Raw genomic sequence first — 11,996 nt, forward strand, 5'->3', positions numbered from 1 at the left:
ACTGAGAAAAAGATTTGTTTTATCAGAGAGTCCTTCCCATTTCTCCTGGCTGCATTAATGCCTCAGCAACCACCAACCCCAAAGAAATCTTGGTTACCCAAACCCCAGTGATCCCTCCCTTACTGAGAGCCCAAGACATTCACTGTGGCAATGAGGAGGTTGCAGGGATGGAGCCACAGAGCTGCCCCAGCCTCTCTTCACAACTAATTCCACCCCAGGCAATAAGCTCATCAGTCTTATATTTTATAGTTTAACCAGGAAAAGAAAAATCTTTGTCCAGTTCCCGACAACTCCTCAGTCCAAATGGAAATTATTGCCTTTTGGAAGTGTGAGTTATGGAGGAGAGGGACAAAGCAGTGCTGTGCATCCCCAGCGTGCCTGGTGAGGGACCCACTCTTTAAAACCTGATTCTGAGAGAAATAAAGGGCAAGCCATTAAGGGATTTGTAGCCACAACACTCCATTTGTCTTTATTCCTCTGCTTTGCAGATAGCTCTTGATATACCCAGAAAATAAGAGTCCCAGTGCATCAAAGTGATTCTGAGCAGCAATAGCCTGTGAAAAACCCTCATGAAGCATTATCACTCATTAACATCGCAGGACAGAAAAGGCTGGGCTGGGGGAAAGAGATGGAACCTGTTTGGTTCTTCTTTCCCTGAACTGGATGGTTAAACCAGAAGCACTCAGGGTGAATCCACAGATGAGCCACACAAAAAAATAAAAAAATCCTGTCTTTGTATTTAAGTAGATAAACATAAAGGTCTGGGGGAGGCTGCTCCAAGCTGAAGAAGATTTACTGGTCTCATCTCTCTGCCTGCAAATGCACCCAGCACATTTCAAGCAGAACTTTCACCATTTCGGTTTCTGCAGGAAAGGCTTTAAAGTGATCAAACAGCACGAGAGCTCTCAGCACCCTCTCTCCTTCCTGCCTGCACCAGAAAACATATTTGCATTTTTTCTATGGACTGTTGTTGACAAATTGAAATTCAGGGGTGGAAAATTGGATCCTGCTGAGTTCTGATGACTTTTTTTTTTCTTGTATCTGAATTTCTGATTATCAAAGGTATTGAGAAAAACTCACACTGACTTCAGCAATGAAAATTGGACCCTGCATTGGCATCCTGGGAAAGGGATGGGAAGAGCTGCCAGTTCAACAGCTTATCAAAAACATTATCCCACTTTTCAGCATGGAAAATGAAAAAAAAAAATTCCTGTGTGCAGGTATGTTTCTGCCTGTCATTTTGAGATCCATCCATTTTTCCATGCTTTTATTTATGAAGGTACAACATGCTGAGGCTTAACATGTACTATATGGGAGCCACATGTGGCTTTTTGACTGTTCAATACCATTAATAACCAGGCATTACAAATTCAAAATGAGCTATATGAAGGCCTCCTCTTCTCTGTTTTTATTCTCTTTAAAAGTGTCTGGCATGTCTGCCCTGGGGACCACAAAACACAATAAAACATATTCAGTAGCTAATTCACACTAACTGTCATCATTAGGCATTTAACAGGCAATGTCAAGACAATGTCCATGCAGCTGGAAGTGTCTCCGCTTGCCGTCTTTCCTAATCAAGAATTAACTCATCATTATTCTTACAAAAGAGCATGAGCTCTCTCCTTTCCCACTTTCCAGGCCATTTGTCACCAAAGATTAGTCCAGATTTTTGACACAGTTTTCCCAGGGCAGGCAGGGTTAGTGGGTTATTTTTCCCAAAGAACAGAGGGTCCCAACTCTCTCTCAGTTCTTTGGAAATGCCAACATTTCCCTGGTTTGTATTGGTGGCTCTCGAGTGACCTGGTAAACACAGCCCTCCAAGATGTGCAAGCACAAAAAAGCGGGTCAGAGTCTGCAGCATTTATAGGAAAAATATGGGGATCACAGTTCCAACTTTCAAATTATTCATCAGAAAGTAGGTCTGCTCCTGGCTTTCTCAGGAATTGCTTTCCCTCCCACAAATAAGCATTCCTAGCCCACTCCTCAGAGCATTGGCTAAACCAGCACTGGGTATTATATAAATAGGAATTATTAAATTAATGACTAGACTACAGTAAGATGTAAAATTCCTCTACCAAGACAACCCATTGAAGTGACTGATTCCATTTTTCACCTTAAAGATCTCATGGGAAGGATCATGAATGCATTCATATTTGCTCCTTCCATTCTGAGCCAGGAAATACAGAAACATCTCCACATGGGAAGGCAGCACTTTGCAGAAAGCAAACCCAACTTCTTCCTGGTTCAGCTCTAGAGACTTGGAAATGCACTGATCAAAGAGCCAAAAGGCAGAGAGCAGTTTGCACCTCTCTTTTGGCCTGCACAAATGACAACAGATATTTTTTGTGGGTCGTTTGTGTCTTTCACTTTTTAGTTTCCAGGAGAGGAAGGAGTCCTCTTGCTCAGGAATGTGCTGGAGTAATTTGGGGAGTGTGAAGAAGAGGAGGGTTCTCAGATCATGATGGTATTTTATTTGTGATCCAAAACACCTTAAGGAACAAAATGAAACCCCTGTCTTGGGTCCATCCCTGTTATGGCTGGAGGGATCTTCCTATGGCTTTCCTTGACTTTTGGCAATTTATTCTGAGTTCAGGGTGAGTAAAACCTCATGGTTAGCATGGAGGAGAAATCCTAATATAAGCGAAGGTGTGAATGCTGATGGTGTTTCCTGCTTCTCTCCTCCCTCTGGGAAACTGAGGGCAAACTAACTCCTGACCTTAGGATGTCCAGAAGAAGGATTTGACCCTTCTCCAGCACCATCCTGGTGAGCTTGTTAAACACATAAAAGCAATGATGTTGCTCTTCAGAAGTCAGTGATTTTATCAGTCCTCTCACTTAAGAAATGATCGATTTTCTCATATTACCAGGATAAAATCTACTCTGTAGTATGTAGGTCATGAACTTATCTTTCTCCACCTTCCTTGTCTCCAGGCACAGTACAACCAGAATTAATGGCAATAATAATAAACTCCTTTGCAGTTTAACGATTATTCATTAGCAGGAGTACATCAGTTCTGCTGTCTCCTCTCTCCTCAGATGCCTGACACTCTGGGCTGCTCTGCTTATATTTGAGAGAAACAATCAATGAGCACCGTGCAGGCCTGGTTTTCTGGGCTGGTAATCTCTCCATTACTCAGTTAGGCACAGTCCCCTTGGCTTCAGCTGAATCTGTGTGCCAAAAGAAAAGCCAACACCATCAGATACATCCTTAAAAGTGAGCATGTCACCAGACTGCATCTCCTGAGAACAGCTGTGTCCTGGGACAGCAGGAATGTGCTGTGACAAGAGGACACCTGGGGCATGTCCCTCACCACCTTCCTCTTCCAGCACACAGATGAAGCTGAGAAGCCATGTCCATATCCTAAAACCTTCCTGGGACCCTGGGAGGTCAGAGTGGGGGTGAACAGGGCTGAGAAGTCACCCTACCACTGCAGGCTCCTTCCTCCACCATCCAGCGACTTGGGCAAGAACCAAAGGGAGGGCTGACACCTCAGGAGGCAGCAGGAAGAGCTCCAGCATCTTCAGGAGCACTAATATTTCACTGGCAGGGACTTGAACAGCCTGTGGCCCTGTGACTCAAGTGTTTCATCCAGGCCTGAAGCTCATCCTCTGAGCAGAACATCTCACCTGATTCCAAAGCCCTCCTGGCATTTCTGTTGGGCTGCACCCCATGGCAGGGAGAGCATCCTGCTGGTGGAGGGCTCCAAGCTCTCTCTCTTCTCTCTCTGTGGCCTCTGAATATAATTCATCCAAGCTTTTATGAGGCAATTCACATCCAGATTTTATTAGAAGTGGAAGGCCCTTTTATTTCCTCAGTGTATTCAGCACAAAGAGAACTGGTGCTCTGGTTAATTTTATTTCTTTGCTTTCTGTGTTTTAATAATGATCTCCCCAGTTCCATTCAGCTCTGAAAAGGTGGGGGAGATGGAGAGATATGGAGAGTTGGAATAATGTAATCACGTACTGCAGACAGAGAAATACTGGTTAAAGTGAAGTGTGATGAATATATGACTGAGGCAGAGACGTAAAAGACTGCTTTAAATACAAAATCTGATGTATTTGCTCATCTCTCAGGCATGGGAATGCACTCTCAAAAAAAAAAAAAAAAAAAAAAAAACCAAAACCAGATATGATTTCAAGAAGAAAGTAAAATTATATAAAAACTTACTTTTATAAAAATATTGTCCAGATATAGCTCTGGGGCCACACTCTATTGTGTGTTGTTTTATTTTTACCAGCTTTTTGAAACAAAACAAGACAAAGAATTACCAGAACAACAACAAAAAATTCTTCCTGTGACACAGAGTATTGTGTGTGGGTGACAGTAGGAAATGACACACAGCTCCAAGCTCACACAGGCCAAGGTTTGTCCTTCTGGTATTTCTTTCATCCCCCAGCTGAGATCTCCCTGCTCCTGCAGCTGCCTGATGGGAGGATATCAAACCAAAGGCACTTCCACCACCCACTGCACCTCTCCTCCTGTGCAGAGGATTTTTCCAAGTGCATCCAACCAGATTGGAACACCAGGATGGCTGTCTGGGGCTCATGGAAAGGCAGCCAGGCTTTCCAAGCCTAGATTAAAACCCAGGGAGGGATTCAGCTCCATTTTAACATCATTCCTTTATCTGATACTCACAGTCTGCATGTCATTAAGTGAATGTGTTTTGGTTTCTGGGGGATGCACACAGTGCAGGCATTGAGAGACTCAGCAGTGAGTGCTTCCTACAGACCACATAATGGGAAAATTAAAATCTGCCTGTGCTGAACATGGAACCCCCCTGGCAGGGTCAAGGAAATTAATTTTAAATAAATGGGGTTAAACACCAAAGAATCTCCCACTTGTTTGGGTTGGGGAATTTTTTCCCACAAAAAATCATGCTGCCAGCAGCACCTGTACAACTGGATTGTTTTTTTTTTTAAACACTGGCACAGGTTGTCCAGAGAAGCTGTTGATGAACCATCCCTGGAAACAGACACAGTCAGGTTGGATGGGGCTTTGAACAACCTGATGTCCCTGCTCATTGCAGAGGGTTGAAACTAGAAGACCTCTAGTGGTCCCTTCCAACTCAAGCAATTCTATGATTTTTATGAAATTTCAGAAGCCTCACATTGGCCAAGCTGAAAATGCAAAGGTTGATACAGAGCAGGCTGGAAAGGTTCCCACCTTTCCCTGAAAACCTGTGTATTGCTGCCAGTGAGCAACACACAGCTTTCAGCTGGTTCCTAAGGAAACCACAGAGGTGTACCCAGGTGTGGGGGGTGTGGCAGGGCCCCATTGAAGCATTTTGGGGTGTTGGGGACCAAGGGCCCTCAGAGAGCCCCACAGCCCATTGAGGTCCCTGCACATCCCAGCTGAATCCAGCCTGAGGTCAGCCCTGCTGTTCCAGCTCCTCCTGGAGGGAGAGAGGTCTGGATGCTCCATTCCTGTCCTGGTTTTGCAAGTGTTGACAGGCACCATTTCTTCTGCTTTTGAACCAAATGCAAAACCTCCTTGGAGACCTCCCATGAGTTTTGACCTTCATTTTCCCTGTCTGCACCCTCCTGCACCCACCTCACCCAGAAGCTGAGCAGGAGCACCATTTTTAACAAGATGCTGCAGATTCAGCAGAGTAATTAATCTCAACAGCAAGTGCTATCCACTTTTTCCTGGTAATTCATTTAAAGTGGGAAGTTAATTCCATTCAATGGAGCTGCCCTTCAACACTTAGACGGACACAGCTTTGAACGTCCCTGAGTGAAGCGGTTCTGGCACAAACCTTCCTCCTCCTCCTCCTCTATCTGCCCTGACCCCTGCATCCCTGGGGAATGCCACATGCCAGGGCTGTGTGATCCTCCCTCTGGAGGCTGATTAGCCAGAGCTGGAGAGTTCAGGGAGGTGAGAGCAGCAGCGTCCTGGCGCTGACGTTTGATCCAGCGGCTGCCCGTGCTCCCAATTAGCCTGCAAACGCCGCCTCCAGCTCACAGACACTTTCGAAAATGAAATTTGACAAAAAGCCACCTGCATTGCCATTCTTCAACCCTCTCTGCCAAATCAAAGCCTTTGAGAGTATCTGAGGACAACTTTTACAGCCGAGAAGGGCCCATTTGAGCGCTGGCTCATTAGTGCTGCGGCTGTGCTGCCCACGGAGATGCAGAGCATCCATCAGCCCACTTAACAGGAGCACTCCTGAACACCAGCAAGTGTGTTAGGCTGGGAAGTCACCTCTGAGGGAGCCACCGAAGGGTTTTTCAAGCAGGGTTTTTCAAGCAGAAAGGTCACCCAGCTCATCTGCTTCTAGGGGAGCTGATTAGAGCCGCATGTTTTGGGAGCCGTGGCACCCCGCAGCAGGTCCATTCCCCAGTTCTTTTTTCTCCCTTTGCTCACAGTAATGATCTGCAGCTCCTCAGAGGGGGCTCAGCAGGGGAGGACAGCAGCAGTACTTATTTTAATAAATAACATTCATGAGCTGGCTTTCCAGGCTGCAGCTCGGTGATGGATGTGATGAACATCGGGAGGAAAAGATTGAGAGAGGCCCTGGCACAGGGTGCCCAGAGATGCTGTGGCTGCCCCATCCCTGGAAGTGTCCAAGGCCAGGTTGGGCAAGGTTTGGAGCAATCTGGGATGGTGGAAGGTGTCCCTGCCCATGGCAGGGGCTGGAACAAGGTGAGCTTTAAGGTTCTGCAGGATAAGGCTGGTTGTGCCTCCTCAATATTCTTTCTGATAAGTTAACATTAAAAACATCCCCTGGGGCATTTCCCTGAGCAGTGATTCCAGCCTAAGGTGCCAGGTTTCTGGCAGGGCTGGTGTATTTCAAGATGTGTTTCTGCACTGAGGAGGTTTTGGGGCAGTTCTGCTCAGTTTCAGTGGATTTTCCAGGACTGGCTGCACTCTGGGCTCTAAGTGACCACAGCAGACCTGCTCCAGGTGCTGCTCAGACCAAGGTCCCCACAAAAGAGAAATTATCGCCAATGTGTTTGCACCATAGTTAGGAAAAGCATTTGCACTGGGAAAACAGAAGGAATATCTTTAGTTCTTACTTCTGCAATTTAACATGACTGTCAGAAATATATGATGAAAATAGTGCCAGAAACATTGGCAAGACTATCTCCCTCCAAAACCAAAATACATCACAGCATCAACCCCACTTTAATGGATGAGCTCAAAGAAAAGGCTGAAGGGGGAGGAAAATTCTGAGAATAACATCTCTCTTTTTTTCTCCCCCTTTCAAAACAGCTCCTTGTTTCTCCAATACATTTATTTTGCATTATTATTTCTCATGTAACTGTGAAGAAATTAAATACTTGAAAACACAACAAAACATATAAATTAAACCAAATGTTTTGATTAATGCAAACCCACTGGCATTTCTTTTCCTGAATAATTTAAAAATTAAGCTGAGAAAACCAATTCCCTGTCTGAGAAGCCTCTGTAAAAGGGAATGTTTGGTATTTTGCAGCACTTCTGTTAAGTGCTGGACTGGTGTCAGCATCTCATTCTTTTAACACTTAGAACAATTTTAACCCACCCACACTCCAGTTCTGCATTATTTAGGAAAAGATGTGTCTTTCAGACCTTCTCTATAGTCCCTCAGCAAAGGGACTGATTGTACTTGGCATTTCTTATCTAGGATAAAATTACTGCATTTAAATAATAGTGTCAGTGTCCACAAGATGTATACCTTCAAAGCAAAGTTGGGCCATATTTTGTCCTCCATCCCTCACTCTTGTGTCATAAAAATGTTAGGGATTTCTCCTGTATGGAAATAATCTGATCTTGAAAGGAAAATTAATGGAACTTCCATGGGTGACTCCTTCTCTTGTTCAGCAGGCTTTTGTTAGGGAAGACAACTCCTCCATATAGCTACATCAAAATAAACAGAAAAAAAAACAAGTTATCTTTTTCTGAATGTTTTAAGATGTTGCTTTAATGAGTCTGCCTTTTTGTTAATGCTGAAAATAAGACATTCTCTGTGAGGAAAGAGTAAATATTGTCCCACAGGCAGAACAAGCAACCAGAGGCAGACAGAGAGAAGCTGCATTGGGTGACACAGCCTGTCTGCAGCTGGATTCCCTATCCCAAAGCCAACATTTCTGCAGTGTGGAATAGAGCTACCTTCCTGACCCATTCTTGGACCCAAATGGAGCCCTGAAGCCTTTGAGCACATCCTCAGAGTCACAGAGGTGATTCCATGCACCCACAGTGAGGTTTGCACACAGACTGGATGGGAAGGAATTTGTAGAGTGCAAAAACTGGACCAAGCTGAGCCCAATTCCTGCTCAGTTAATGGAAGCAGAGGTTTGGCAGTGTTTGAGCTGAGTTTAGCACATGCTTTACTTGGGCTGGCTCCCTGGGGGAAATCTACTGAGCAGCAGCTGCTCAGCTCACCTCTCCTAGGAAAGCTGCTCAGGGACACGCAGGGAATGGCAGGAGGAGACACCAAATCCCCCACACCTCAGAGACATTCTGTCTTAAACTTCTGCCTCAGGGCTTTCTGCACGTTCTGGATCTTCTCTGTGATCACAGTGTCACTGAGGTGATCCCCAAACTTCTGCTTCAGCAGCACCCTGATGATTTTGATGCAGCGTTCGTCCATCATGGGCTTCGCCTCGCGGAAGGTGTTGCCCCTGCGCCCTGTGATGGAGTGGCTCTGGATGTAGTCAGAGGTGAAGAGTTTGTAGAGCAGAGTCTTGCAGGCTGTGCTGATTTTCTGGTCAAACCTGATGGTCTCTTTCAGCTGCTCTTTGGTGTAGCCATTGAAGAGCTCCACCACCTCACACGGCTGTCGGTGCGGCTCCTCCTGGAAGGACAGGGATTCCAGCCTCTGCACCTTCTTCTTCAGAGAGAGGACGTCCTGCTGGAGATCCAACACCATCCTTTCCAGCTGCTCCATCTTCTCCACCCTGAAAAATTAAAGTTGCTTGTTTAAAGGCAAAAAGACGCCACATCCTCACTGTGGATGTCGCTCCTCCACCCAAGCAGTGATTAGGCGCCTTCTGCCAGCAGGGCAGGACAGCTCCTCTGGCAGAGTACCAGCCCTTCCAGCTAATCCTGGGTGAAGAATAAGGCAGGAGAGAAAAATAACCTGGTCTGGACTTTCAGTTCTCAGGAATGTTCAGTTTAACCCTCAAATCCCCCTTGGCATGCATACGTGGAGACTTTGATGCTCAATTCTCTTCTCAGTTTTAAGGAAAGACATAAAGCCTGGCTTGCAAGTCCCAGGACACACATATTTGTGGTATTAAACAACAGACTTGTGGGAAATGACAGTACAAGAACGATAACTTGAATTTTTGGTACCCATTTCTTTGCAAGAAAACTGTCCCTAGCATCACTTTATCACTGGATACTGGCCATCAAAGTAATGAGCAATAAAACAAGGAACACACAACCATGTTTTGATTGTTATAGGCAAGAACTTTGTAGTTTCTGCACTGTTTTAGAGCTTTCTTGCATCTCTATAATCCAAGCCATACAATCAGAAACACCTGGCTCAATTGTAAAGAGACTCAGCAACTTTGGAGTTTAAAATCATCCCACTTTGTCACCATCTGTGATCTTGCTGCTCACTCTTGTAGTGAGGAGGAGAACACAGTGCCTTCTTTTGCTAGTTACCTTTCCACCTCAGCAGGACTGAAATTTTTGTGAGCCCTCTCGAAGCCATCCATCTCTTGCAAAGCATTGATCTTTCGCTCCTCACGGCTGGAAGAAACAAGCAAGTTAAACAGCACTGCCACAAACAGCTTTGTGCTCATCTTCAAATTCATTCCTGAGGAGAATTATCTGGAATGCAAAGCAAAGCCAATTCTGGTTTCATTTGCAACAAGAATAAAATAGACTGAGAGGGAAGATGAGGGGGTTCTTGATGTGAACAAACTCGTGTGCATCCCTCTGGCACACAGATATGGGGGACCTCACACTGACCCACCATGGAATCAGGACTTCAGAGCACAGGCTCATTTCTCTGTTGTATGTGCCCACACAAGCTCCTATTATCTTCTGGGCTTTGGGTTTAACCTCCATGAGCATCTAGTCAAAGCAAGCACTGGCAGAGAATGGAGACAGAGTGGACAGAAACCAATATGTGTGGTGTGAAACATTCAGGCTCCTCACTGTGCTTTCAGGTGTTACCTGTTCAGACAGATCTGCTGCTGGCACGGGGACAAGATGCCATCTGACTTCCTCTTCATTGGTAGGGCAACATAATCTGTAGCAGGGGTGGGAGACAAGCTGAAGAATCAGTTGTTGAAAAGGTCCTGAATCCCTCTGTCCCCAGAACAGATTATCTAAGAACCTCTGCTAGATTGCATGGCAACACGTTATTCCATTTGCATAACAGTGATCCAGACAGGCTCTCCAGGACTCATCAATGGGGATTTGTTGTTAGAAAAAGGTGGCATCTCAAGGGCTTCTGTTCTCAGTGCAAATGATATGGTGGGGGCAAGGCAAACAGAGCCAACTTGTCTCTGGATGCTGCTGTTAGTCAGCAGGTAAATAAGACACTAGCACATTTCCATAAGTGCATTTAATGGGTGTAGTAGTGGGTGGAAAAATAGGGAAATAGGCAAATCTAGAAGGTTTGACTAATGGAGACACAGGGCTTTTGGGAATTTCAGTTATTCAGGCAGGCATTCATTCAGATTGTCTTTTGGCTTGGGGGGAGAGAACTGCTAGCCCAGAAGACAGAGCAGAGACCATACATTGCATCTCCCCTTAGACACCCCTGCTGGAACAGATCTCCCAAGTGGAAAGGACCAGGAAATGCTATCTCTAACCTCTATAGCCCTGAGACAAAGCCCATAGAGCCCCAGAGCAAAGCAGAGGTTTTCTGGCTGCTCTGCAAGTCCCCATCCCATCCTGTCACTCAGGACCAGGCAGCAGAGCCAGAACCCAAGGTTACCTCTGGCAGCTGGACCAGCCCTGTCCTCTTCACTCTGGGAAGTGCCTGGCCCTGGCATGGCCATGGTGATGAAGGTGGAGGGAGGTGTGAAGGCACTGGCTGGGTGTGGGGGAGCTGCCAGCGAGCGGGGGCTCCCTGCCACGCTTCCCAGGACACGCCTGTCCTTGAGGATGGAGGAGCTGCTGGCATCGTGGGGCAGGCTGGCCTCAGCCACTCTCAGCAGTGGCTTTGCAGGATAGGTCCTGTCACTGGGGTGTTTCCTGGATGCATTCCCTGGGGTCCATTTTGGAAAGGTTTTCCTGGATTTTTTTGGTGGGGACGGCATCATGCTGTGGACAGCTGGTTCTTCTTCTGAAAGGAAGGGAGAGGCTCAGGATGTGCAATGGGGCAGCAATGTGTGTGCCTTCCACTCCCACTCAGTGTTCTGTACACTGATTGCAGTGATGTGAAATTTATAATGCCACTACAACATGCTCACCATCCTCCCACCCGAAAAACCCCATGGAAGTAGAAAGGTGCAATGTTCAAAAGCCCTTACTCACTTAACTTCTCCAGGAGCTGTCGATCTTCCAGCAGCTTCTTCTCCAAAATACCTTTATGCTCTGTAACAAGAGAAGATCTTTCAGCACTGAACTCCTTCTTGGAAGGTTGCTCCTGAGCAGCCCCAGATTGCAAACCCAGGCCAGGGGGGTGTCACTTACCACTGATGCCTTCCACCACACCCCAGTAGAGCCCACTGAAGCCAGGGCAGCGGGCCAGGACCTGCTCCCCCACGGTGTAGAGGTGGAAGGGCTTGCGGGGCTCCTTGATGTTCTCCATGCTGATGACCCGGCTGCCGTCGGGCCAGCTGATGAGCACGTACAGCTTGCCTGACATCAGGGCTGCCCACCTGGAGCAGAGGGACAGGATGGGAGTGTCACCACAGGGGTTTGGGCTCTCCTGTGGGTGGGAGTGTTCACAAGCTGTGCTTTACCCGGGGCAGCACAACCTGCAGATATAAAGCACTTGGCACTGCATTTTCTCTGCCAGTTATTTCTCTGTTCCCATTCCCACTCCTCTGAGCTTGCCTCATCCTAAAGCCCTTTGCTAGGAGGCTATCTTGGGTCTCTACCAGTTATT

The 11,996-nt window shown here is 46.5% G+C and overlaps 1 protein-coding gene across 2 annotated transcripts; it reads right to left on the reverse strand.

Moving 5' to 3' along the window:
• Window positions 1-7,877: 7,877 nt before the first annotated feature.
• On the reverse strand, window positions 7,878-11,757 carry LOC115911863. 2 transcript variants are annotated; one of them, XM_030963129.1, is made up of 6 exons: window positions 11,579-11,757; window positions 11,420-11,479; window positions 10,878-11,225; window positions 10,109-10,184; window positions 9,593-9,679; window positions 7,878-8,880 (listed from the first exon to the last, which is right to left on the reverse strand). In XM_030963129.1, exons 1-6 carry the CDS (start codon window positions 11,751-11,753, stop codon window positions 8,433-8,435), a joined length of 1,194 nt encoding a protein of 397 aa, XP_030818989.1. In that variant the 5' UTR covers window positions 11,754-11,757; the 3' UTR covers window positions 7,878-8,432. The 2 variants fall into 2 exon arrangements, with proteins under 2 accessions (XP_030818989.1, XP_030818988.1); XM_030963128.1 differs by having other exon boundaries at window positions 10,878-11,228.
• Between the last annotated feature and the right edge of the window lie 239 nt (window positions 11,758-11,996).

This window comes from Camarhynchus parvulus, chromosome 20 (genome assembly GCF_901933205.1).
Source record: "Camarhynchus parvulus chromosome 20, STF_HiC, whole genome shotgun sequence".
In the NCBI taxonomy this organism is placed as follows: Eukaryota; Metazoa; Chordata; class Aves; order Passeriformes; family Thraupidae; genus Camarhynchus; species Camarhynchus parvulus.